This window comes from Muscardinus avellanarius (assembly GCF_963383645.1).
Source record: "Muscardinus avellanarius genome assembly, chromosome: 9".
In the NCBI taxonomy this organism is placed as follows: Eukaryota; Metazoa; Chordata; class Mammalia; order Rodentia; family Gliridae; genus Muscardinus; species Muscardinus avellanarius.
The window spans coordinates 47397844-47425630 of NC_137795.1; the positions used below are offsets into that span (position 1 = coordinate 47397844).

Sequence of the window (27787 nt, forward strand, 5' to 3'; positions counted from 1 at the left end):
TTGTGCTGCTATGAACACAGCTATGCATATGCTGCTGTAGATCTCTGATTTCAACCCCTTTGGAAAAATACCCAGGAGGGGTACGCTGGATCATATGGTGGATCTATTCCCAGTTTTCTTAGGAATCTCCATACAGTTCGATCACCATAGTGGCTGAACTAGTTTGCATTCCCACCAACAGTGTAAAAGAGTTTCTCTTTCCACACATCCTTGCCAGCATTTGTTGTTACTTGATTTCTTTATGCTTGCCACTCTGACTGGGGTTAGATGGAATCTCAGTGTAGTTTTGATTTGCAGCCCTGATGGCTAATGATGTAGAACATCTTTTCATGTATCTCTTGGCCATTTGTATCTCTTCTTTTGTAAAGTGTCTATTCAGTTCAGTTGCCCATTTCTTGATTGGGTTGTTTTGCTAGTGTAGAGTCTTTTGAGCTCTTTGTATATTCTGGATATTAGCCCCCTATCAGAGTGGTGGCTGGTAAAGATCTTCTCCCATTCTGTAGGCTTTCTCTTTAGGTTCTTGCTAGTTTCCTTTGATGAGAAGAAACATTTTAGTTTGATGCCATCCCACTTGTTAATTCTTGCTTTAATTTCCTGAGCTTTGGAGGTTTTTGGTGAGAAAGTTACTGCCTGTGCCAAAGTGTTGTAGTGTTGAATCTATGCTCTCCTCTAATAGCTTCATAGTCTCTGGTCTAATTTCTATGTCTTTTATCCATCTCGCGTTAATTCCTGTGCATGATGAGAGGTAAGGATTTAGTTACATCTTTCTACAAATGGATAGCCAGTTATCCCAGCACCATTTGTTGAAAAGGCTGTCTTCTCCAGTGTGTGAGTTTGGCCCATTTGTCAAAGATTGACTATAGGTGTGTGGATTTGTTTCTGTATCTTCTATCAATTTCTTTCATGTTTTCTAGTCTATTGGAGTATAAAATTTTAAAGTAGTTTCTGATAATCCTTTGAATTTCTCCACTGTCTGTGGTGATGTCTCCTTTTTCATTTCTGATTTTAATAATTTGTCCCATTTGTCAATAGGTGTGTGGATTTGTTTCTGTATCTTCTATTCTGTTCCACTGGTCAGTATACCTGTTATTGTGCCAGTACCATGCTGTTATTACTATTATTTCTCTATAGTATAATTTGAAGCCTGGAATTGTGATGCCTCCTGTGTGATTCTTATTGCTGAGAATTGCTTTGGCTATTCTGGGTCTTTTCTTGCTCCATATAAAGTTCATGATTGATTTTTCTAGGTCTGTGAAGAATGTCGTTGGTTTTTTAATGGTCATGGTCTATTATTCTCTTGATATGGTTTTGAATGTGTATGGCTAGTATTTTGTTTAGAATTTTTGCATCTATGTTCATTAAGGATATTGATGTGTAGTTTTCCTTTCTTGAGGTATCTTTTTTTTTTTTTTTTTGGTGGTGGTACTGGGGTTCTGGAAGCCCTTCTACCTCCAGTATACACTCCCACGGGCTACACTCCCAGACCTATTTTTTAACATTTTTATGTGGAAACAGATTCTCTTAAGCCAGCGAGGCTGGCTCCAAACCAGTGCGATCCTCCTGTCTCCGCCTCCCAAGTGCAGGGATTACAAGCGTGCACCACCATGCCTGGCTTGAGGTATCTTTATTTGGTTTGGCGATTAATGTGATTCTGGCTTCGTAGAAAGAATTTGAGAGAGTTCCATCTCTTTCAATTTCCTGGAACAAGTTATGAATTATTGGTATTAGTTCTTTACTGAAGGTTTTGTTGAATTCAGTTGTAAACCCATCTGGGCCTGGGCTTTTCTTTTATGGAAGGATTTTTTTCGCTTTTCTATGTCTTTGTTTGCAATTGGTTGGTTTAGGCTTGCTATGTCCTCTTGGTTCAGTTTCGGTAGGTTAATTGTGCTTAAAAATCTATCAATTTCTTTCATGTTTTCTAGTCTATTGGAGTATAAATTTTTAAAGTAGTTTCTGATAATCCTTTGAATTTTTCCACTATCTGTGGTGATGTCTCCTTTTTATTTCTGATTTTTTAATAATCTGAGTTTATTCTCTCTTTCTTTTGGTTAGGTTGGCCAGGGGGTTATCAATTCTATTAATCTTTTCAAAGAACCAGCTTTTTGTTTTGTTGATTCTTCAAATTGTTTTTTTGTTCTCTATTTCATTTATTTCTGCTCTGATTTTAATGATTTCCTGCCTTCTGCTGGCTTTGGGATTACATTGTTGCAGTCTTTCTAGGTCCTTGAGTTGTGTCATTTGTTTCTTTACTTGGTGATTCTCTGTCCTTATGTGGGCACTCAATGCAATAAACTTTTCTCTTAATAGTGTCCCATAGATTTTGGTAAGTTGTGTCTCTGTTTTTGTTTCCTCAAATTTTTTTATTCCCTAATTTCTGCTCTTATCCATTCATCATTCAATAGTGTATCATTCAATCTACATGTATTTAAATAGTTTCTTTTGAGTTTCCTGTTGTTGATTTCTACTTTTATCCCATTATGGTCTGAAAAGATGCAAGGAATTTGCTGGTGCTTTCTTTCTGTCCCAGTATGTGATCTATTTTGGAGAAGGTTCTATGGGTTGCTGAGAAGAATGTTTATTCTGTAGTTCTTGGCTGAAATATTCTGTAAATGTCTATTAGGTCCATTTGATTTATAGTTTTCTTTTGTTCTAAAGAGTCTTTACTTATATTTTGCCTTGAAGATTGATCCAGTGGTGTGAGAGGTGTATTAAAGTCTCCCAGAATTATTGTATTTGGGTCTATTTGAGATCTGATGTCCACAAGGGTTTGTTTTACAAATGTGGTTGCATCCACATTTGGGGCATAAACATTTACTATCATTATATCTTCTTAGTGTATTTTTCCTTTTTATAAAAGGAAGTGCCCTGTTTTGTCTCTTCTGATGTGTTTTAAAGTCTGTTTTGTTAGATATTAGGGTTGTCACCCTTCTCTTTTTTGGTCTCCAATAGCATGGTATATCTTTTTCCATGTCTTCACTTTCAGTCTGTGATTGTCTTTGGTTGTAAGGCGAGTTTCTTGCGAGACAGCATATATTTGGATTATGTTTTATAATCTGCATTGCCAGTCTATGTCTTTTGATTGGTGAGTTAAGTCCTTTGACATTAAGAGATACTATAATTTTTGTTTTCTGTCATTTTGTGTTCTGTCTTGTGTTTGGTAGTTTGGTCTTTCTTTACTTAAATGGCCCACTCATCAACTTCCTCTCTTCTCTGGTTCTGAAGTCTGCTTCTTTTTTCTTCTTTATGGTTTATTTCTTTAAGAATTTTCTCTGGTGGTGGCTTTAAATTCATGAATTTTTTGAGATTCTGTTTATCTTAAGACACTTTTATTTCTCCATCCATTTTGAATAGTAGTTTTGCTGGATATAGTAATTTTGGTTGGAAGTTATTTTCTTCCAGGGTCTGAATCACATCGTACCAGTCATGACCTGGGTTGTATAGTCTGGGGTGATTCTTATTGTTTTGCCTATATATGTCACCCGTCCTTTTGTTCTCACTGCTTTTCAGATTTCTTCCTTGGCCTCTATATTGGTCATTTTGACTGTTATGTGGCGTGGGTAAGTCCTTCTTTGATCTTGTCTTAATGGTGTTCTGTATGTCTCCTGGACATGAAGATCCAAGTTTCTTTCCATGTTTGGAAAATTCTCTGAAATTATTTCTCTGAAGAGATTACGGATGCCCTTGGTCTGTACCTCTATCTCTTCTTCAGTGCCTTTTATCCGTAAGTTAAGTTGCTTCATGTTGTCCCAAATTTGTTGGATTTTTAGGTTTTGTTGCTGTAATGACTTCTGTATACTGTTGACTTTTTTTTTTTTTTTTGGATGAACTGTCTTCTAACAGTGATATTTTACTTTCCATTTCATCTAATCTTCCAGAATTTCTTTCTATTCCTGCCTTTTTTTTTTTTTTTTTTTTTTTTTTTTTTTTTGGTGGTGGTACTGAGAATTTAACCCAGGGGCCTTCTACATCCAGGTTACACTCCCAGACCTACTTTATATTTTATTTGGAAACAGGGTCTCTTAAGCCAGATGAGGCTGGCTTCGAACCTGCGCGATCCTCCTGTCTCAGCCTCCCAAGCGCAGGGATTACAAGCATGTGCCACCATGCCCAGCTCATGACCTTTTACATTGTCCAGGATTCTTTTCATCTATTGACTTTTTCATTTCATTCCAGACCTCTTTCTGATTCTTTCTTAGTGTTTCTAACTTGTCTTCCATCTCCTCTAGACTTGTTTTACATCTTTTTACCATATTTCAGATCAAGATTCTAAACTCCCCTTCTTGCATTTCTTATAGGTCAGTATTCGTGACTTCTGTTATTTCTCCACTATTCCTTGTTCTCATATTTTCAAAGTTATCAGGCCTGTTTTTCTGATGTCTTCCCATCGTTTGTGGGTATTATGTTTAGTCCAGTCTTAGTAGTAGGAATTTAGAAGAGTCAACAGTTAAGCAGTACTTTTTCGAGTGATGATGGTGGAGTAGCTTGGGTGCAGGAGTCAGGTAAGGTAGAGCATATAATTAGGTTGTGGAAGAATTTAACTATAATAAGTTTGAATCAGGTTGAGAATGAGAGAAGGTTAGATAGTAGGACTCTTGTATTTATTACAGTATTTAAGTATGGAGATGTGAGAAACTTTGTATGTTAAACAAAGAGATCCAGGTAGGGGACAAAGAAAGTTTTGAGGGAAGATAGTAGATAGTCTAAATTGTAGACTTTTATAGAGGGAGTGGGGGGAAAGAGCAAACACAAACTGATAAAGTAACACAATAAGGTAGAAAGACTATTATACATCAAATATAAACAACAACATCGATAAAACAAAAATGGACCACCAAGAGAGAACAAAAAGGGTTAAGAAAATAAACAGGATAAACATAAAACAAACTAACAGCCATGTGATATGAAGTGAAAGATCCAAACAAACAACCCAAATAAAAGTAAAAAAAAAAAAGAAAAAAAAATCTTCAAAAAAACCCAAAGCACCCCAAAAACCAAAATAAGAAAGTAAAACAAAAATCAGCCAAGAAAGAAAGGAAAAGAAACAGTCCTACTATTTTACTAATATAGGGTGTATATGCCAATGTCTTGTATTTGCTTGGAGCTATCCCTTGTGGCCCTGTGCAGGTATTATGCTTTAAGCACCCTTGCTGTGTCAATGGATTTGAAGGTGCTCCCCTGGGTGCACACTGGTGCCCTCAGTTATTGCCATGTCTGGTGGCACTCACAGTGTGCCCGCTGGCTCCAGTGGCTCATCTGAGCTCATGCTGTTACCTGGCAGCCCAATCTGGGGCTCTGAAGGGCTGGCAGCTCTTCCATATAATGCTGATTCTCCGGGGGCACGGCAGGTCCGGGTCTGGGTCCCTGAAGGTCTCTCAGCATCTTTGCAGTTGCCTCCTCTGGTGCACAGTTGTGCCGCTCAGGTGCTTGGTTGAACTTGCAGCTTAAGATGTTAGAGCTCTATGGCCTGCCAGGACTGCAGCGCCCAAAAAATCCTTTTTGGGCCAGTGGCTCGATATGGCACCACCACCACGGTGTCTGCAGCTTGCTTATGCTTTTTTTGTGTGTGTTGGGATGAATCTCGCGGGTCAGAGTTACTGGATTTCTTTCACAGTATTCCAGAGTCTGTTTGGGGTTGTAAGCTGGGCTGGGCTGGGCTGCGCTCTCTCGTGGCTGGGCCTCGGGCCGCCTGGGTGGGAACATGCTGGTTCAGGCTAAGGCTTGGGGCCAGAGGCGGCAGCAGCTGGGTTGGCGCCGGGCAGAGTGGAGCCAGAGCCTCCTCGGGCCCTGAGTGGCCAGCGGGTGGCCTGGCGCGGTGACAGCTCAGCTCCCTGGGTCCCAGAAAGACTTTTTCTCTTGGGTTATTTTGCCACTTGGTGTCAGGGCAGGTCCAGGGATTGTGGTTTGGGCCAGCAACCCGCGCTTGTGCTAGCGGCCCGGCTGTGTCTTCCATTCTAGCTTTGTTGAGGTTTCCCCTCCATTATCTAGAGTTCCTCTGGTATTCCTAATACTCCGTAGTTTGGGCATATTAGAGAAAATATACGTCCCTTCTCTTTCCGTGCCTGGCTGGTCTCACTTAACATAATGCTCCCCAGGACTTTCCATCTTTTTGTGAATGACATGATTTTTTTTTAACTTCTTTATAGCTGAGTAGAATTCCATTGTGTGTATTTCCCATAATTTTGCAATTCATTCATCTCTTGATGGAGACCTAAGTTGGTTCCCTATTTTGGCTATTACAAATTGTGCTGCTATGAACATAGGTATGCATATGTTTCTGTAGTTCTCTCATTTCAACCCCTTTGGAAAAATACCCAGGAATGGTATAGCCACATCATATGGTGGATCCATTCTCAGGTTTCTAAGGAATCTCCACACAGATCTCCATAGTAGCTAGTTTGCACTCCCACCAACAGTGTAAAAGAGTTCCTCTTTCCTCACATCCTCACCAGCATTTGTTATTGTTTGATTTCTTTATGTTTGCCACTCTGACTGGGGTTAGATGGAATCTCGGCATAGTTTTGATGTGCATCTCCCTGATGTCTAATGATGTCGAACATCTTTTCATGTATCTATGGCCATTTGTATTTCTTTTGTGAAGTGTCTATTCATTTCAGTTGCTCATTTCTTGATTGGGTTGTTTGTTTTGCTACGTTGACTCTTTTGAGTTATTTGTATATTCTGGATATTAGCCTATATCAGAGTGGTGGCTGGAAAAGGTCTCTCATTTTTGTTTTTTGTTTGTTTGTTTGTTGTTGTTGTACTGGGGTTCCTGGAAGCCCTTCTACCTCCGGGCTACACTCCCAGACCTATTTTTACATTTTTATTTGGAAACAGGGTCTCCTAAGCCAGCACGTGCGGCTGGCTTCGAAACTGTGCGATCCTCCCGTCTCTGCCTCCCAATCTTGCGGGGATTACAAGCGTGCGCCACCACACCCGGCTCATTTTTGTTTTTAATTTTTAGAACAAATACTGGAGAGGCTGAGACAGGAGGATCACAGGTTCGAGGACAGCCTCAACAAGGAGTGAGACTCTTACCAACCTAGCGAGACCCTGATTCCAAATAAGAAATAAAATTGGTCTGGTGATATAGCTCGGAGGTAGAATGCCTCTGGGTTCGATTCTCACTACCACACACACACAAAAAGAATTATAAATTCAATAAAAATATCTCCATCTTTTCCCAAACCATCCGAAAGTCAGATTGTACCTGATACCCCATTATTCCTGAATACTTTAGTGGGCATTGCATATGATGACTCCTGCATAACAATAGTACCACAATCACAGTCCAAAAGTTGATTGTTTTGTACCCTAATCAAGATTTGTTAGTTGTCCCTTTCAGGATAATGGAATCAGGTCCAGAATCACATACTACATTGAATTGCCATGTCTTTTGAACTTACTTTCATCTGGAATAGTTCCTGTTTGTGCCTTTATGACATTGACAGACTAGTCGTGTTATAGACTCCCCCTTAATTTGAATCGGTCTAGCTTAGATCTAGGTCTTGCATCTGAAGGGAATGCTTCAGAAAAGTGCTGTCCTCTCCTGCCATCTATTCAGGGCAGAGGATTTCAGTTGTCCATTATTTGACTGCTTTTTACTTTGTTCTGTATGGTTTTGCAGTGTTGGGGTTTGAACCCAGGGTTAATGATGATCATTTGATTAAGGTGTGATGTCTTTGTTTTTGCAATATGCATTTTGGGAATGTATCTTTAAATTTTGTAACTATATTCTACTTTATCAGAATTTTAAATAAATTTTTTTATGTTAGCCTGGCTTTAGGATATCTATTTTAAGACAGGGTGATTATCACAGCCTGTCTGACCTGATAATTTGTTAACACAAATATTTTCAGTTCTGATATTTGTTCCTGCAAGGTTTAGGAAATAGGATATATATTTTTTTAAAAAAAGGTAAAACACTTCAAAAATTATACCTAGTTGGTTTTAGGATGTTTTTAGATTTATGCTTCAATATGTGTATTGGTTTTCTTTTTACTTTTTTTTTTTTTTTGGTGGTGGTGGTGGTACTGGAACCAAGGGAGTTTCTACCTGGCTATATTCTCAGACCTATTTTTTTATATTTTTATTTGGAAACAGAGTCTCACTAAGTTGCTGAGAGCCTCAGTAAGTAGCTGAGGCTGGCTTTGAACCTGTGCGATCCTCCTGTCTCAGCCTCCCAAGTGCGGGGATTACAAGTGTGCGCCACCACACCTGGCTGTGTATTGGTTTTCTATTGCTGCATTTGCACTTACTAAAACTAATAGCTTAAAACCATTCACATTTTTTTATCTAATAGTTCTGTAAGTTAGAAATCCAGGCGCTGTGTTGCCAGATTCTCTGTTTAGACAAAGCCAAAATCAAAGTTTTGGCTAGTGTGAATTCTCATCTTGAGGCTCCAGGAAAATGTCTGCTGCCAAGCTCATGCATATTGTTGACAGAATTTGCTTCCTTTGCTTGTGAGAATGAGGTCCTGTTGGCCCTAGGCTTTAGGCCTCCTCAAGGCAGCTACATTCTTTGCCACATGCCCATCTCCAGCTACAAGCCAGCAATCACACATAGAATCTTTCTCATACAATTGCTGACTTCTGTCACCAAGCCGGAGAAAATTTTCTTTTAAAGGGCTCATGTGTTGAGATCTGATTCATTTAATAATACTCCCATTTTAACTTTCCCATTAATAGCATAATGTTTGAGATCTTAATTTCATCCCTAAAATCCCTTGCCAGCAACACCTAAATTCGTGTTTGATTGAATAACTGGGAGAAGATATTTGTACATCAAGGTATAAAGTCTAGAGGCATAAAATTCTGCTTATTATAATTTACATAAAGCATCATATTCTCATATATAATTTCAAATACACTAATGAAAGCTTGCTGAGAATCTCACTGAGGAAGCATGGAGAAGCTTCTGATTTGCCTGTCCTGCCTTTTGCAGCCTACTCAGTATTCAGATTGTTTTGCCTTTTAAGTGTTTCATCACAAAATAAGGGAAATGCCCTCTCTTCCACCTAAATCAGGCTTTGATAAGGTGACTCTTTAGTGACTTAGAGATAAATTACCATTCTGCAGACTGACAGTCAAGTTCAGGCAGTAGAATCTCCATGCACCTGGCTAGCTTGGGCCTCGCTTCTGTCTCCTCAGCTACTGATTAGCTCTTGATGACTGTGCTTCTGATACTGTTATGAGCTGAGTATTCACTGAGCATATCGCCATTTCTTACCAGTAGGAAACTGTTCTTCCTGTTAGTCCTCTTCCCTCCCTTTTCAGTAATGCAACTAGTTAAGAGTAAACTGTATATCTAAAATTATGGAATAATTTATGGAAAGTTGTGCAGTGGGAGTGAAAAATCATAATGTCAAAAAGTAATCCAAAGTTTATATCTGCATGGTTTTGAAATAATTTTTGTACTTCTATTAGCTGTTTTTCTGTTATCTTTCTCTGGGAAGTTGGAATGAAAACTTAAGATTCTAATGGGCTTAAGTTTAGATTATATTGTAGATAACCCTAATACAGAGAAGTAGAAATTTGCTTATCTTTGAAAATTAATATAGGAGAAAAAGGCATAATGTTGGAGAGTGTACTTAAATAGTGAAAATTGTGAGTGTTTTGTATTTGGGGCAGATACCTTTTTTTTGGTGGGGGGGAGAGTCCTGGGAATTCTACCTCCAAGCTACAACCTCAGTCCTATTTTTTTTTTTTTTAACAGGGTCTTGCTAAGTTGCTGAGGCTGGCCATAAACATGCAGTCCTTCTGGTCTCAGCTTCCTGAATACTGGTATTATAGGTGTGCACCACTACACCGAGCTAGGCAGATTCTTTTTAAAATTCCACTTGTTAGTAAAAACTAGGCTTTATAGGTTCACTTAACTATAGAGATTATATTTGGACAATTAAAGTATTCTTACAGTAATGCAGTTTCATACATTCAGTAGCTTCTTTGTAATCACATGAGGAAATACTAATTTTTCTCCCACAGTAATTTATTAAAACTGGTGAGGGGTTTCTTAAATTTATTTTATTACCTTTTTACTATTTGTAAGTTATTTAACATGTATTTTCATGTTTGCATTTTTTAAAAAGCAATATATTTTAATTTAGGTAAGTTATTTACCTGTGTTAACATTATAATACCTTCATGTTCTTAACCAGTGCTTAAATCTTAAAATCTAAAACAAAGTAAGAAAGTTGGCTTAAGAGTCAGGCATGGTGGCGCACGCTTGTAATCCCCGTGCTTGGGAGGCTGAGACAGGAGGATCGCACAGCTTCAAAGCCAGCCCCAGCTACTTAGTGAGGCTCTCAGCAACTTAGGGAAACCCTGTTTTCAAATAAAATAAAATAGGTCTGGGAGTATGGCCCAGAGGTAGAAAACCCCTAGGTTCCACCCCCAGTACCAAAAAAAGACAAAAGAAAAGAGTTGACTGAAGTTAAAACTTCTTTCACCCCCTTTCTCTATATTTACTAGTATCTTAATATTTTCTCCTTAATTTGAGATCATGTAGTTGCACATTATGTGTATCTTTCCTCTCTCATTGAATTATTTTAATATAAAATACCTGAGACAATATCAATAAATGACACCAGTATGTTTTTACCAACACACTCAAACTACTTTTCGGTAGAATTCCTGTGTTGATTCATGGAAAACTTCAAAATAGCTATGGTTAGTTAGTTTTTCTCAGACTTTAGAATACATGGACTTTCTAGAGAGTTTTTTAAATATAGTATCCTGGTCTTCACCTCAGAGATTCAGATTTAGTATGCCTGGCATGATGCCAAGAACTTGCATAGGTAACAATATCAGGTAGTGCTACCTGTCCAAATACTGAGTCTTCCTGAACTAGATGTTTACTTTATGACAGTGTCCAGACTGGAAAATAATAATTCATTGGGCTTGAGGTTTAATTATTAAACATTTTATAATCCTACAGTATATCATTATGACCCAGAAGTACAAATATGTTTTGTTTTTTTATATTCAGAGCCTAACATATTAGGTAGGACTGAGCCATTAATTTTTTTTTTTTTTTTTTTGGTGGTACTGGGGGTGGAACCCAGAGGCTTTCTTCTTCCGGGCTATATTCCCAGACCCATTTTATATTTTATTTGGAAACAGGGTCTCACTAAGTTGCTGAGACCTCACTAAGTAGCTGAGGCTGTCTTCAAACCTGCGCGATCCTCCTGTCTCAGCCTCCCAAGCGCGGGGATTACAAGCGTGTGCCACCACACCCGGCTCTAAATAATATTTTGATGTTGTACTATCGTTATTACTTTTGCTGTTTCATGGTAACAATAAGCTGTAATAACATCTTTGAGCAATTGTATTTAGATAAAATTGCTTGAAATATAAAAATTTGTATTTGAAACTTAATTCCCAATTGTGATCTGTCCTTTTTGTCTCTCCTTTCTATTTTTGATATACAGGCAGTACTTAATTTTCCTAAATATTGTGAACCTGTGGTTAAAGGAGAAGGTAACTATATAATTTTGTTTATTAATATTCTTTTGAGAAAAATTTTTCTAAGATCTAAATTACTTAAATTTTTTTCTCCGTGGAGTAGCAAATGAACGTGATACTCGTAAACTCTGGAGAAATATTGAGCCCCATTTGAAGAAAGCCATGCAGACCGTTTATCTCAGGGAAATATCAAGGTAATTATGCTTTATTTAGTGTGTGTACTACAGGTTGAATATCTCATACTACAGGTTGAATATGCCTTATCTAAGATGCTTAGGACCAGAAGTATCTTAGATTTTATAATATTTGCATAGTCTTTACTGGTTGAGTGGCCCTAATCCAAAATCTGAACTTAAAATACTCCAGAATCTGAAACTCTGTAAATGTCATGTCAGAACTTTAAGCTTTTGGTTTTTGGAACATTTTGTATTTTGGATTATCAGACAAAGCATGCTCAACCTGTATTTCTGTACCTTTGAGATATTTACTAAAGTGTAAATGCTTTCTTTTGCCTTCTTTACATCAGTAAAAGAAATGAATTCTTGAAGATTTCAGTCATTTCTTATTTAGGGAAGGACAAACAATTTTTCACTAATAAGTTAACACAATTTGAAATAAAGCTTTTTGTTTAATCTGGAAGGCTACAAGAAAATCACCATTAGCTTTGCTTTCAATATTTATGCTCAATATTTTAATTGTATAATGAAAATTTTATTATAAAGGAAATATATAGAATCATTATAAATCTACATGTGCTTTTATTAGAACTTCATAGTAATGAAACTACTCAGAATGAAGCAGATATGATGGCACACAGTTTTGTGGGAAAAGCATGACTTTGAATTTTAGCTCTGCCATTATTTTTTTTCAGTCTTATTTTTACCAAGTCACCTAAAACCTCTAGGCCTTCTTCTAACAATCCTTGGAATATATAAGTAATATATGTGAAAATGTTTTGTGGATAATAAAGTATATTATATATATTAGATTGGGCATAGATTACAGAGCAGTGCAGAAAATTTAAAAAGATCAATGCTATCTGCTTTTATAACTTTCTAGTTGATTTTGTTATAATTTTTCCCTCAAAAATGTCTTATTCTGTAACTACGAAATTTGTTTTCTTTTAAATTAGTTGATTAGAATATAAATTGAGTAAAATATATAATAGTTTCTGGACAAGCACAATACTACAAAGATACTATTATTCCTCATCTCTTTTCAAAGATAAAATTCATTTAATGAGCCGGGCGTGGTGGCGCACGCTTGTAATCCCAGCATTTGGGAGGCTGAGACTGGAGGATCGCGGTTCACAGACAGCCTCAGCTACTTAGTGAGGCCCTCTGCAACTCAGTGAGGCCCGGTTTCAAAATAAAGAATAAAAACTAGGGCAGGGGTGTAGCTAGAGGTCGAATGCCCCTGCGTTCCACCCCCCATACCTGCAAAAGAAAAAAAAAAATTCATTTAATGATAATTTTTGGAAGTTACAGAAGGAAAATGCTTGTAGTCTTTTCTTCTCAAGGTAGAAAAAGTTGTGTGTTTGTTAAAAAGATTCTCACACCAGGCGTGGTGGCGCACGCTTGTAATCCCCGCGCTTGGGAGGCAGAGACAGGAGGATCACGCAGGTTCGTAGCCAGGGTCGCTGGCTTAGGAGACCCTGTTTCCAAATAAAAGTATAAAAAAATGGTCTGGGAGTGTAGCCCGGAGGTAGAAGTGTTTCCAGAAACCCCAGTACCACCAAAAAACAAAAAAGAAGATTCTCACATAATCATGAAAGGACTTCTAATTTTTTGTAGGATAATTATGGTCACCTAAATTCAGTTCTCTCCACAGAATCAATAAGGAGAACAAATAAAACCACTTATAACCTTTTTCTGCCTCATAACAAGGATTTAGAGAGTGCTACAGTATTTGATTCATTTGGAAGCAGTGAAGTAAACAACTGAAACCACAGAGCAAGCTCTGGAGCCCATGCTCAAATGAAAACTCAAGCAAAGAGGAAAGGACAAGGAGAGCAGTGGGCGGGTGACCAGTGGGGTTGCAAACATAATCACCTCCAGAAAGAGTCCCAAGTGAGAAAAGATATAAACAAGTCTGAGGTTCAAAGGATAGAATGCTAGCTCCTAGAGAATCCAAAGGACATTCCAGGAATATGCAGGACCAGTTAGCTCAGCAGTCTTGGGAAAAGTACTGTTTCAAGGGGAAGCAGGGAATTGATATGGAAGGACATGATATCTCTTAGAGGCTTGGTGATGAAAGGAGTGGAAATCAAGAATTCTTGCAGATAGAAACAAACAAAAATATCAGAAAATAAGCCAATCACTCTTCCTTAAAATGCAGTATACATTAAAGAAGCTGTACTTCATTATTCCTAGGACACTTGAGAACTAACTCCCCCAAACCACCCCAGATCCTCACCCCTGCATTGATTGATAACAACATCTGTTACTGCTGATCAAGGCCAACAGTAGGCATTCAAAAGGAAGAGTAGACAGACTAGAAAAGCTATAAAGAGGTATTGTAAGAAGAAACAGAATATGTGAATAAAAACGGACGCATCACAATCTGATTTAAAAATTTTAAAACATACTGTTATATATAAAAAATACTTTTAGTTAGAAACTCAGCATCCTAAAATAAATGCACAAAGGAGGATATGAATCAGAAGTTGATCAAGGGCAGTAATAAAATTCAAGCAAAAATGATAATCAAAATAAAAATAACATAAGATATCCAAAGGAAAGCAAACACAACTGAGAATATAAGAAAGGACATTTTGGAGAGGAATGAAAACAGTGAAGAGGATAAAACTGAAGAGGTAAAAATTAGTCAAGTGGAATGACAGGCAAAGGAGATTTAATGTGTATAATTGGAGTTCCTGGAGAGAGGAAACTGTAGATTGGAATATAGATGTAAAACTAGAATCCAAGAAAACTTTCTAGAAGTAAAAGAAAGCCTGACTTTGTACATCAAAAAAAGTTCATCTTCTCAGTTAATCTAGAATGGTCAACTCTGAGACTATACTAGTCTGTTGACAGTAGAATATTGCCACAAATTTAGTGATTTAAAACACATTCATCATATTATAGTTTTGGGTGTCAGAATTCTAAAATGATTCCACACGGTTGCCTTCCTTCTGGAGGCTCTTGAGGAATATCTGTTTCTTTGCTTTTCTAACTTCTGGAGGCCACCTGAATTTTTCTTGGCTTGTGATTCCTCCCTCTACCTTTAAAGCCAACAGTGTAGCATTTTCTCTTCTCTCTGACCTCATGTCTTTATTTATTTATTCATTCATTCATTCATTCATTCATTCATTCATTCATTTATTTTGGTGGTACTGAAGTTTCTGGAAACCCTTCTATACCGGGCTACACTCCCAGACCTATTTTATACTTTTTTATTTGGAAACAGGGTCTCTTAAGCCAGCTCTGCTGGCTTTGAACCTACGTGATCCTCCTGTCTCCGCCTCCCAAGCAGGGATTACAAGGTGTGCCACCATGCCCAGCTTCATCTCTTCTTTTAAGAAAGGATCTTTGAGCCGGGCATGGTGGTGCACGCTTGTAATCCCAGCATTGGGGAGGCTGAGACCTGGAGGATCGCAGTTCTCGGACAGCCTAAGCTACTTAGTGAGGTCCTCTGCAACTAACTCAGTGAGACCCGGTTTCAAAGTAAAGAATAAAAAATAAGGCAGGGGGTGTAGCTCGGAGGTAGTCAACCATGATCTTCCCATCTCAGCCTCACAAATGCTGGGATTACAAGCATGTGCCACCACACCCTCCTGGGAATATGACATTTTATTTCTCATAAATTTGTGGGGTGTTTAACTGGGTTCATAGGATGTATGTTAATCTCCTATTGAAGATGGGAAGTCTTCACCTAGTTGTCTTTTGAGAGTTTTGATAACAACCACATTAAATGGGCAATTGTTATACATAAGAAAATCTTACTACCAGACATGGTATTGCATGCCTATAATCCTAGTACTTGGGAGGCTTAAGACAGAAGAATCAAAGGTTCAAATCAGCAACTTATCAAGACCCTGTTTCAAAATTAAAAATAAAAAGGTAGGTGTAGCTCAAATATAGAATGCCCCTGGGTTCAATACCCAGTAAAAAGAGGAAGGAAGGAGGGGGAAGGGAGGAAACTTTAGCAATTTAATCATTATTTTATATGCATTTATGAGAGAAGTAATAAATGTGACAATGCCTTAAAATCTGTGAAGCACAGCATTCATTTGTAAAGTGGAAGAAATTATCTCTCAACAATATTCTAATAGTCCATTAAAGTTTCCTGTATTGTTTTATTCTCAGAATTTTCAGTCAAGCCTGCAGATTTAAACAAAAATATGCAGTGTGATTTAGGTGTTTACTGTTCTAATTTGGCATTACTTTAAATTAGCTTTTTTTTTGTGTGTGGTACTGGGGGTGGAACCCAGGGGCTTTTCTACCTCCAGGCTATATTCCCAGACCTATTTTATATTTTATTTGGAAACAGGGTCTCACTAAGTTGCCGAGAGCCTCACTAAGTAGCTGAGGGTGGTTTCGAACCTGTGCGATCCTCCTGTCTCGGCCTCCCAAGGGTTGGGATTACAAGTGTGTGCCACCACGCCCGGCTTTTAATTACCATTTTAAGAGCCCAATAAGAGTTTTAGAATTGGTGTGGTCCATATATGTTATTGTATCTCACAAGCTTAGATTTTGATTAAAAATATTGATTCAGTCATATGACTAAAACCTCTGTCTTCCTAGGGCAATATTTTTTCATTTTATCATAGTATTTTTTTTATGAATTTGTCATATCATAATCACTTTATATTCTTAATATTTTGGCTATTTAACTGTTTTAATAGCAGGTAAAGCAATTCAAATAACACGAGCCTTACAGGCATTCTACACGAATTTATCCCTTAGCTCCACTATCAACTGGCTGGGTGTTCATTATTTATTTATTTTTTACTTATTTATTTTTGTGTGTGTGGTACTGGGGATTGAACCCAAGGGCGTTCTACAGTTCTGCGCTACATCGCCCTATTCTTATTTTATTTTTTTATTTTGAAACAGGATCTCACTAGATTGATGAGAGGCACTACTTCCTAAGGCTGTCCTCGATCCTGTGATCCTCCTGTCTCAGTTTCCCAAGTACTGGGATAACAGGCGTTCACTAAGCACACTTGGCTAATCTGAGTGTTCTTAAACAGCTTAACTTTGGGCTTCAGTGTTCTGCTATAATCATGCATTCTTTAAAGGATTTTATAGAGTTTCAAAGAGTATTTAACAATTGTGTCTAATAGTAGAACTAGAACACTGGGAGTTTTACTGAATAGTAGGTGGTATTTATTTTGTTGGTGCTATTTGATAGTTTTGCAGTTATGATCAAAGTAAAAAGATACTAAAAACTTCACATTTGAATATTGCTTTATAAATTTATATTGTAGTATATACAAAATGATTTTGTACTGGTACAAACGTAAATTGCATGTAGGTATTACTTTTTTGTTTTCTATTTCATCAATAAAAAATTAAGTTAGTTTCTTTAGGACTTTTTTTTTAAGTTGATTTCAAATATTTTCAATTCATTTATGTTCTTTTCCTTCAGTTCTCAATGGGAAAAGCTACAGAAAGATGACACCGATCCAGGACAACTAAAAGGTATAAAAAAAACAGTGTTGAGACAGTTACCAGAGATACCTCTTTAATTATTTTGTTGTTGTATTTGTAGTACTGGGAATTGAACCCAGGGGCATTCTACCTCCAAGCTACCCCTTCAGCCCTATTTTTTTTTTCTTTATTTTGAAACAGGATCTAAGTTGCAGTTCTTTAATTATTATTATTTTTATTTATTTATTTTTTTTTTTTTTTGCGGGTCTGGGGATGGAACCCAGGGGCATTTGACCTCTGAGCTACAGCCCCTGCCCTACTGTTTATTCTTTATTTTGAAACTGGGTCTCACTGAGTTGCAGAGGGCCTCACTAAGTAGCTGAGGCTGTCCGCGAAGCGCAATCCTCGGGTCTCAGCCTCCCAAATGCTGGGATTACAAGCGTGTGCCACCACGCCCGGCTAGTTCTTTAATTATTGATACTAAAATTCATACTAAAGAGCATTCAGTCAGTGAATAGTGTTGTTATAAGAGAATTTACTTTTTCAGCTATATGATATTTTGATTAATGGTTTTTATTAGTTTTTTAAATTTTCTAAATGTTGGGCTATATCTTATGAAAGTTAAGCAACTTATAGTTCTTAAAATTTTATTTAAAAAATTCAATTATACAATTTTATGTAAGTAGGTGTATATTTCTTGAGTTTTATGGGCTAAAATCCAGTTTTATTATAACTTATTTTAGGGATATATCTCTGATTTTCAAAGCATTGTGCTTTTTTATTTAAAAAGTGATTACTTTGGGTTTATCCCAAATACAACTAGGTTTCTTAAAAAAACGAGTGAAGCTGGGCATGATTGTGCATACTTGTCATCTCAGTACTTGGGAGGCTTAGACAGGAGGATCGCAGGTTTGAGGCCAGCCTCAGCCTAACAAGACCCTGTTTCGAAATATAATAGGGCTGGGGGTATAGCTTAGAAGTAAAATGACCCTGGGCTCAATCCCTAGTACCTCTGGAGTCCAAAATGAGAAAATATCTAAAATGATCTTGGTTTTAGAAAATACCAGTGGGTAGCCAGGTGTGGTGGCACACGCTTGTAATCCCAGCATATGGGAGGCTGAGACAGGAGGATCACGGTTCGCGGCCAGCTTCAGCTACTTAGTGAGGCCCTTTGCAACTCAGTGAGACCTTGTTTCAAAATAAAGAACAAAAAATAGGTCTGGGGGTGTAGTTTGGAGGTAGAATGTCCTGGGTTTTTTCTTCAGTAGCATTAAAAAATATATATATCAGTGGCTGATGGCTGTGAAAATGGTATGAAATGGTGATACTGAGATTCTGTTCTGTTTGTTTTCATTTGTGAATGTTTCAGATGATTTACAGGAAATCTCCAGTTTTGTGTTAGAAGAAAAATGACTAAGTTTTAAAAGTCTTCAGTAATTGGTGTGCACTACTCCTTATGTGACCCTGAATCCAGCTGAGTTTCTTCATCTGTAAAATGAGATGAACATGTAGCCCTCAGTTACTACTGGGATTTAAAGTAGCCCTTAAGCCAGGAGTAGTGGCTGAAACAGGAGGTCACAGGTTGGATGCCAGCGTCAGCTTCTTAGTGAGGCCCTCCACAACTCTGTGAGACTCTGTTTCAAAATAAAGAATAAAAAATAGGGCTGAGGGTATAGGTTGGAGGTAGAATACTCCTGGGCTCCATCCCCAGTACCTCTAAATGAACGAATGAACGAACGAACGAATGAATGAAGTTACCCTTAAATAAAGCACCTAGCATGGGGTCTGACATATAGGAAATGCTCAGTAAATATCAGATCCCTTTTCTTCCCTTAAGATTCGTTTCTGTTTTATTCACTTATTCATTAGAATAAGTACATAGAGAATCACAGGAAGATCACAGGTTCGTAGCCAGCCTCAGCTACTCAGTGAGGCCCTCCACATTTTAGTGAGACCCTCTTTCAAAATAAAGAATAAAAAATAGAGCTGGGGCTCCCCAGTACCACAAAAAGAAGTGAATAAATAACAAAAACCTAACAGTAGCCAGATAAATACCTTCATGAAAGTTTGTATTCTTTTGTGTTTTGAATAGGTCTCTCAGCATACACTCATGTGGAACTTCCATATTACTCTAAGTTTATTCTAATTGCTGCATACCTTGCTTCATACAACCCAGCAAGAACTGACAAGAGGTTCTTCCTTAAGGTAGTACCTATCATATTTCTTTTCAGTTTATTTTTGAAGATCTAAGAATGACCTCTGAATCCAAGGTTCTAGATTTGCAGGTTCAACAATCTAAGGATCAAAAAGGAAAGAAAGAAATTTCATCTATACTGAACATGTACAGATGTTTTTCTTGTCCTTATTCCCTAAAACAATATAGTATAAATTATTTTCATAGCATTTACATTATGTTAGGTATTATAAGTAATCTGGAGATGATTTAAAGTACATGGTAGGTTGAATGCAACTAGTATACCATTTTATTTATTTATTTATGTATTTATTTATTTATTTTCGGTACTGAGGATGGACCCCAGTGGCATTCCAACTCCGAGCGACACCCCCCAGCCCAATTTTTTATTCTTTATTTTGAAACAGGATCTCACTGAGTTCCAAAGAGCCTCACTAAGTAGCTGAGGTTGTCTGCTAACCGCCATCCTCTGGTTTCAGCCTCCTGCATGCTGGGATCACAAGCGTGTTCTACCACGCCTGGCTCTAGTATACCATTTTATATAAAGGACTTGATCATTTTTGGATTTGGGTATCTGTGGGGAGTTCTCATTTCCCCCTACAGATACTACGGTATGACTGTATTTATGTGTTTCTCAACACTTAAAATTTCTAAGAGATTAGAATAAAAGATTGCTATGCATATACCTAAGACTCATTTGCTAAAGGTTTAAATTAAGATCATAATCTAAAGTTTGGGAGAAGGTAAGTAGTTTTACAGAAGAGAGGAATCGGGTATATGTTGTAAATTAAGAACTTCAGAATATTCTTACCTCTTGGGGTCTTTGTACATGTTGCTTCTTCCTGGAATGTTCCTTTCCTATTCCCCACTCCTCAGATTTCAGTTTAAATGTTGCCTTCTCAGAGTGTTTCTCCCTCTACAGCCTTTTTTTAAGTAGGTCTCCTTTATTGTTTCCTGTCTCACAGGATACTTTCTTCTTTCTCACGACTTGTAACAGTTTGTAATACATTTCTATTTTTGTCATCTGTTCTACTACTTTTTAGTCTCAAGAGGGCAGGGACCACTTCTGGTTTTTTGGGTTTTTTTTTCTCCCCACTATTGAATTCCTTGTGTGTGTGTGGTACTGGGGATATAACCAAGGGCATTCTACCTCTGAGCTATACCCCCACCTCTGTTTTTTTCTTTTTCTTTTTCTTTTTTTTTTTTAACAATTTAAACAGGGTCTTGCTAAGTTGCTGAGGCTGGGCTCAAATGAGCCGGGCGTGGTGGCGCACGCTTGTAATCCCTGCGCTTGGGAGGCTGAGACAGGAGGATCACGCAGGTTTGAAGCCAGCCTCAGCTACTTAGTGAGGCTCTCAGCAACTTAGTGAGACCATGTTTCCAAATAAAATATAAAATGGGTCTGGGATTATAGCCCGGAGGTAGAAAGCCTCTGGGTTCCACCCCCAGTACCAACTAAAAAACAAAAAAAAAAAAGTGCAGTCCTGTCTCAGCCTCCTAAGTACTGGGAACCCAGGCGTGTGCCACCATGTCAGACTCCCACTGTTGAATTCAGAATGCCGAAGATGTTCTCAGTCACTGTTTAGTTTGTGAATGCCACCCTCTCTTAAGAGATGGATAAAAACTCATTTATCTTTGGAAATTATGTTTTTATGGCAATAAATATGTACTACTAAATCAATGCAATAAATTCTTTTAAGAATTATTACTATTTTATTTCAAAACCTTTTTGTTTGCCTACAAAAGTAATCTTACATTCAGCTCAAATCTAAATCAAGTCAGCTAAAACTTATTGAAGTCTAAAATACAAAAGGTGATAGTAGAATAAAACTTAAGTCTAAGATACATAAATTAGTATTATGTATGCCATGTTTTAAAGAAATTATATTCTCTGGCTTTGTGGAGTACTCTTATAATCTTAAAAATTGTTTCTCTTATTGCAGCATCATGGGAAAATCAAGAAAACCAACTTTCTAAAGAAACATGAAAAGGTATTGACATTTTAAATTATCTAATTAGGAATTTAGGATAATATAGGAAATGGATAGATATACATTTGTATTAGTTGTTTGTATATGAGAACTTATTTGTGTTCATAGGGTACAATTAAATGTTCTAATAGAATTTTGTTATGTTGTATACAGTGATTGAAGGCACATTCACATGAGCTGATGCTAGACATAAAACTGAATTGGCAAAATTTTTTGTGATTTAGTTGATGAAAAAGATTACCCTTGCCGGGCGTGGTGGTGCATGCTTGTAATCCCTGCGCTTGGGAGGCAGAGACAGGAGGATCACACAGGTTCTAAGCCAGCCGCGCTCGCTGGCTTAGGAGACCCTGTTTCCAAATAAAAAATGTAAAAAAAATAGATCTGGGAGTGTAGCCTGGAGGTAGAAGGGCTTCCAGGAACCCCAGTACCACCACCAAAAAAAAAAAAAAAATTACCCTGGATTGTTTAAAACAGCTGACTGAATATGGATGTTTTTCTCTTTTCCACTTTGAAACACCTACAAAATTGATAAGGCCTAAACATATGAGAGGCTCACAAAATTTGAAATTATGTAGTAGATGAAATATTCAGGTCACTAAGCAGAACAGAGGAAGGAGGCTAAAACCAAAACCAAGCTGGTGTGACCTGGGAAATCTGGAAAAGCCTAAAAATTAAAAGTACTAAGTGCTTTTGAAAGTAAGAATGTGAGGCGAGGTTAAATGGGTAAAAGAACATTTAGGCTGTTCAAGGCACTTATTCCTCCTTGTATGTCTAAACTGCTGCTTCTCTTGGTAGAAGACGGACACTCTTGACCTGTAGAGTTTGCACCATAGAAGCATAGAAGCTGGGAGTTGTTTTTCCCTCTCATTCTTAAAAGTAGTTTTGCTCAGGATACTGTGTGTGTGTGTGTGTGTGTGTGTGTGTGTGTGTGTGTGTGTGTGTGTGTGTGTATTTTGCTGGAGATTTCCAGAGGTACGGTACCTCCAAGCTACACCTCCAGCCCTGTTTCATTTTGTACTTGGAAACGGGGTTTCCTGAAGTTGCTGAGGCTGACTTCGAACCTGTGATCCAATCCCCTTGTCTCAGCCTCCCAAGTATTGGGATTAAAGGCATGTGCCACAAGGTCAGACAGGATACAGTTCTAAGTGGATAGTATTTTCTCAGGACTTTGAAGATATTATTTTACGATCATTGTTGCTGCTAAAATATTTTTAATCTTTCCCCTTTTTTGTTTTCTGTGTTTTCTCTAGCTGCTTTTTTTTTTTTTTTTTTTTCTGGTGGTACTGGGGATGGAACACAGTCCAGAGAATGTTATCTCCCATTTAGGGAATGTGTGAACTAGAACTACTTTTATCTATATGGATAAATATCAGAAACATAATGTTGAAGGTCAAAAGCAATTTGGTAAAATGATATGAACAAATGACATCATTTATATAACATTTAAAATCATGCAGACAGTGCTGTCTATTGTTTGTGGGTACATATGCACTAGACACATAAAAACCTTCATGAGCTGGTGCAATCTTAGTACTTGGGAGGCTGAGACAGGAGGATTGCAGGTTTAAGGCCAGTTTTAGCAACTTAGCAAGACCCTGTTTGAAAATTAAAAAAAAATTAGGTAAGGCTGGGAGGTGGTGGTGGCCTGGAGGTAGAATATACTTGAGTTTAATCCTCAGTTTATTAAAAAAAAATGTGAAAGTGATAAGAACATAAAATTTTAGATAGTGATTACTTCTAGGAAAGGAAAGGGGAAGACAAAATGGGATTAGATTTATAGGGACTTCAACTTAGTGAGACTACTTAAAAATAAAAAATAAGAAGGGTTGAATATGTAGCTAAAAAAAAGATAGAATGCCTCTAGGTTCGAACTTAGTGCCATAAATAAATGAATAGGTAAATATACTAAAAATATTGGATCATAAGCTAAAAGGTAAATCATGATTATATTAGGTAAAGTCTGTACTTATAGACTGCAGGTCAATTTGATAACATCTTTAGGGTGATAAGTATAAATATATTGCTACTGGGAACTTATAGTAGAGAAAACGAATGATCTGAAATAAGAAAATTCATGTGGATTTTTCTTTTGTTTTAAGACAAGCAATCATCTCCTTGGACCAAAACCATTTCCGTTAGACAGATTATTAGCCATATTATATAGTATTGTGGACAGCAGAGTTGCTCCAACAGCAAATATCTTTTCCCAGGTAAGGTTAATCATAGATTAATCTATCGTTTTTATGCATTTCTTCAGGTAGTATAATTATAGCTGTAGGCGTTGAGACTTTTGGCCATCATATGTTCCTATTTTAAATGTGGTATGAGCATTGTTCTTGTTAAATTCAGTCATCTCTCTATCCATGGGTTCTAAATTCATGAAATCAACCACAACTTGGAAATAATTGGAGAAAAAATAGCTTCTTTATTGAACATGTACAGATTTTTTTCTTTGTTCTTTATAACATAACAGCTATTTACATATAATTTACATTGTATTGAGCTATCCTACATAATCTAATACTACTTGAACGTCCTCAGATTTTGGTGTCTGTGGTTGTCCTGAAACCTGTACCCTGAGGATACTATAAAGGATGACTATCGTAAATAATGACAAAAGCTATTTACTATTTCTTTTTTCTGTGGTACTGGGGGTGGAATCCAGGGGCATTCTACCTCTGAGCTACTCCTATATCCTCATTTTTTTATTCCTTATTTTGAAACAGGGTCTCACTGAGTTGCAAAGGGCCTTATTAAGTAGTAGCTGAGGTTGTCTGTGAACTATGATCCTCCTGTCTCAGCTTCCCAAATGCTGGGATATTGTTTCTTGCTCTGTTTCTTTAGAAAAAGAATTTTAAAATTTACCTTGCTGATTAAATAAACATGTGCTTGATAATTATATAGGTATAATATTAATGTTTAATTTAAAATTAATTTAAAAATTTATTTGTAAGAAAGTAATCTAGTATCCTTATTTCTCAGATAGGTACTTTGCAGGTTGACATGCTTTTTTCTTTTTTAACCATTTTCCAAAATAATTACTGAAAATTTCACTAGGTGGCAGCAGAAGCATAAAAATAGAAAATAAGGGTTTTTTTTGTTTGTTTGTTTTTTAATTGTTGTTTAACAGTGCTTAGGGATTGAACTCAGGGTTGCTTTGCCACTGAGCTACATTTCAGTCCTCTATTTTATTTTTTTATTTTGAAACTGAGGATTACTCAGTTGTCCAGACTAGCTTTGAACTTGTGACCATTCTACTTCAGCCTTTTGAATTGCTGGAATTACTACTGGGTAGGTGTGCCACTGTACCTGGGATGATATTTTTTTTTAAAGTAATCAAGGGGGTTTTTTTTAGTTGGCATTTTAAGAAAAATCTATTAAAAAAATAGTCACAGTAGATTTCTTAAGTAGTTAAGAAAGACAATATTCAGTACATGATATAAATAGAAGAAAAAGCAAAATGATGTAACTAGCATTTATCGAAGCAAAAGTCATGTCATGATTTGCAGTAAACATTTTATGTATATGTATTTTCATTGAGAAATATAGAAATAATAAAATTTACATTTTAATTCATGATTAAAATGAATTCAGAATTACTATGAATAAATCTAGTCCTGGAATGGTTGTCTAACTTTGTAATCAATTGCATTATGTGGTGGTATCTCCATTTTTCATTTAAAGAAAACTTATAACAAAAATAGAACAATATCTTAATGTTTTCAACACTTATTATTGAGATAATTTTTATATAATTGAACGCATAGAGAAAATTGTACCTACATCTATTGTGTTCTTAAAGTCCATTTAGTTATTATTCTTTTAGAGCTCACTAGATAGGTAGGTAGATTTCTAATGCTAGCAATTTTAAATTTTTAATTCTGTTTTACTCTATGTTAAAGGGAGTGGTTTTTTTTGTTTTTTTTTTTTAAGAAAATGCTTTGTCTGAAATTAGTTTTTAGTCAAATTTAATAATAGTAGCTTTCTACCCAGGTGTGGTGGTAGCCGTCTGTAATCCCAGTACCTGGGAGGCTTAAGACAAAAGGATCTCAAGTTCAAGCCTCAGCAAGTAGTGAGAATCTCATAAGACTAGTGAGACCCTGTTTTCAAATAAGAAATAAAATCAGGCTGGGGGTATAGCTTGAAGGTAGAATGTCTCTGGGTTCAGTACCCAGAACCATACATATACACACAAAGTAGCATTTTACATATAATATGTAAGTTGTTTTTGTTTTGTTTCTGCTGTGCACTAACTAAAATGGACAGCACATACTATAATATTTATTATAAATAATTGAGCCTTACAATAGAGAGAAATGACTTTAACAGTATGATACAAGTAAATCTTTGAGGATTAAAGCCTAAGGAAGTGAGGCAGGGTATGTTTTTAAACAGAGCAAGAAGAATGTCATATATGATTATATTTTTCAGGTTTCCAAAAGTTAACCTTTGAGGAGGACCCAAAGAGGGATACTTTTTTTCCTTTAGGGAACTTACACCTTATTCTAGGAAAAAAATAAATGTAGATAAAAATAATATTATAAAGCTATAAATGAATGCTAGATATTGTTGTCAAGAAGTGTAGGGCAGAAGGATTATTTCTGGATTGGGTGGAATGAAAGAAAGACTTCATAGTATGAAAAATGAAGTTTTGCTGTTGAGAATAAGTAAGGTGGAATTTTTTTGTTCTTTCTTTACTTTTTTGGTGATACTGGGGTTCCTGGAAACCCTTCTCTGGGCTACACTCCCAGACCTATTTTATATTTTTATTTGGAAATAGGATCTCTTAAGCCAGCGAGGTTGGCTTCGAACCAGCGTGATCCTCCTGTCTCCGCCTCCCAAGCGTGGGGATTGCAAGTGTGCACCACTACGCCCAGCATGTTCTTTAAATTTCTAATTTACATATGTGACATCTGTTTATTGTACAAAATTAAAATGGGTAAATAAAAGGGAAACTATATTAAAACCAGCTGACCTATTTTTAATAGATCAGGTTTAAAATTAGAGATTTAGAAAGAGGATAATGAGATCAAAGGTATAAAACTAAGGAACAGGATACACTTGCGAACTTCCAAGTGGTGGAAGAGGATTGGGTTTTGTTGTGTGGTGGTCATCATATTGTGACTGTATTGGCTGGCTGGTGTCAGTAGTCCTAGTAATGCTGCCTCCACCACAGTCACAACTGGCTGTTGGTACTCAAACATACTGTATCTTAGATTGGTAGAGCATTTTGCTTATTGTAGAAATAAACTCTAGCAGTTTTGCCCTCTGGGGGTAAGAATAACATATAAATACAACAGGAGGTTTCTGATTTAGAGATTTACTCACTTAGCGAGGGTTTTTACTATGATGAAAAAGTTTTTTTTTGGTTTTGTTTTTATGGTTTCACCAGTGCAAGTAATGTAATTAAGAAACACCTTGACCATTCTTTTCCAGCCAGGTGTGGTGGCGCAGCACGCTTGTAATCCCAGCATTCGGGAGGCTGAAACAGGAGGATCATGGTTCACAGACAACCTCAGCTACTTAGTGAGGCCCTTTGCAACTCAGTGAGACCCTGTTTCAAAATAAAGAATAAAAAAAAGGGGGGCTGGGGTGTAGCTTAGAGGTAGAATGCCCCTGGGTTCCATCCCCAATACCATACACACAAAAAAAAATTATTTTCAATCTTGGCAGTTGAGGTTTATCCCTTTATTCTTTATCTTTTCTTATTAACACTTAATAAAATGATTTATTTATTTATTTATTGGTGTTGGGGATTGAATCCAGGGGTGTTTTACCTCTGATTCAACACTGTTTTATTTTTGTTTTGAAGCAGGGTCTCACTAAATTGCTGAGGCTGGTCTCAAACCTATGATTCTCTGGTCTCAGCCTTCCAAGTACTAAAATTACAGGTGTGTGTCACCATGTCTGGCTGATTTTCTTCTTATGCTCACTGAATAAGCTTAAGTACTAGATCTTGGTCATTCCCATCTGGGATACAAAGGGTTGGAAAGTATGTAGGGATAGATTTAGGTAATACATCTGTAATTTCAGCTATTTGGGAGGCCAAGACAAGGAAGATCACAAGTTAGACCCAGCCCAAGCATCTTAGCAAGACCTTGTCTCAAACGAGGGGGAAGGAAGCCTGGCGTGGTGGTATAAGCATGCTTGTAATTCCAATACTTGAGAGGCTGAGACAGGAGCCTCCAGCCTCATAGTGAGACCCCCCACAACTTAGTGAGACCCTGTTTTTAATAAATAATTTAAAATAGGGCTGGGTGAGTAGCTTGGAGGTAGAATGACCCTGAGTTCCATCCCCAGTACAAAAAAAAAAAAAAAAGGGCGGGATGAGGCTGGGAATGTAACTCCGTGATAAAGTGCTTGGCATGGATTCAATCCATAGTACTGCACAAAAAGAGGTAGGGGAACAGAAACCACTTTTGAAATCCTCATTAAGTGCCTGTCTTTTCCCCTGGTGATGCTCAGTGACCTTTTCTAGTTTTATTCTTTCTTTTATGCATCTATACTTTTAGCCAGACTTGCTGGTGCATGCCTATAATTCTAGTACTT

The 27787-nt window shown here is 37.0% G+C and overlaps 1 protein-coding gene across 1 annotated transcript in view; it reads left to right on the forward strand.

The window, feature by feature from the left end:
* ORC5 (origin recognition complex subunit 5) overlaps positions 1-27787 on the forward strand; it is a gene marked incomplete at both ends in the record, with an annotated part of 77566 nt that overhangs the window by 23575 nt on the left and 26204 nt on the right. The window contains 6 exons of the mRNA XM_080701186.1: positions 11426-11474; positions 11563-11653; positions 17052-17104; positions 19146-19258; positions 21191-21238; positions 23338-23448. Of these exons, the coding sequence (XP_080557312.1) occupies positions 11426-11474; positions 11563-11653; positions 17052-17104; positions 19146-19258; positions 21191-21238; positions 23338-23448 (465 nt within the window). The remainder of the gene's footprint in view (positions 1-11425; positions 11475-11562; positions 11654-17051; positions 17105-19145; positions 19259-21190; positions 21239-23337; positions 23449-27787) is intronic.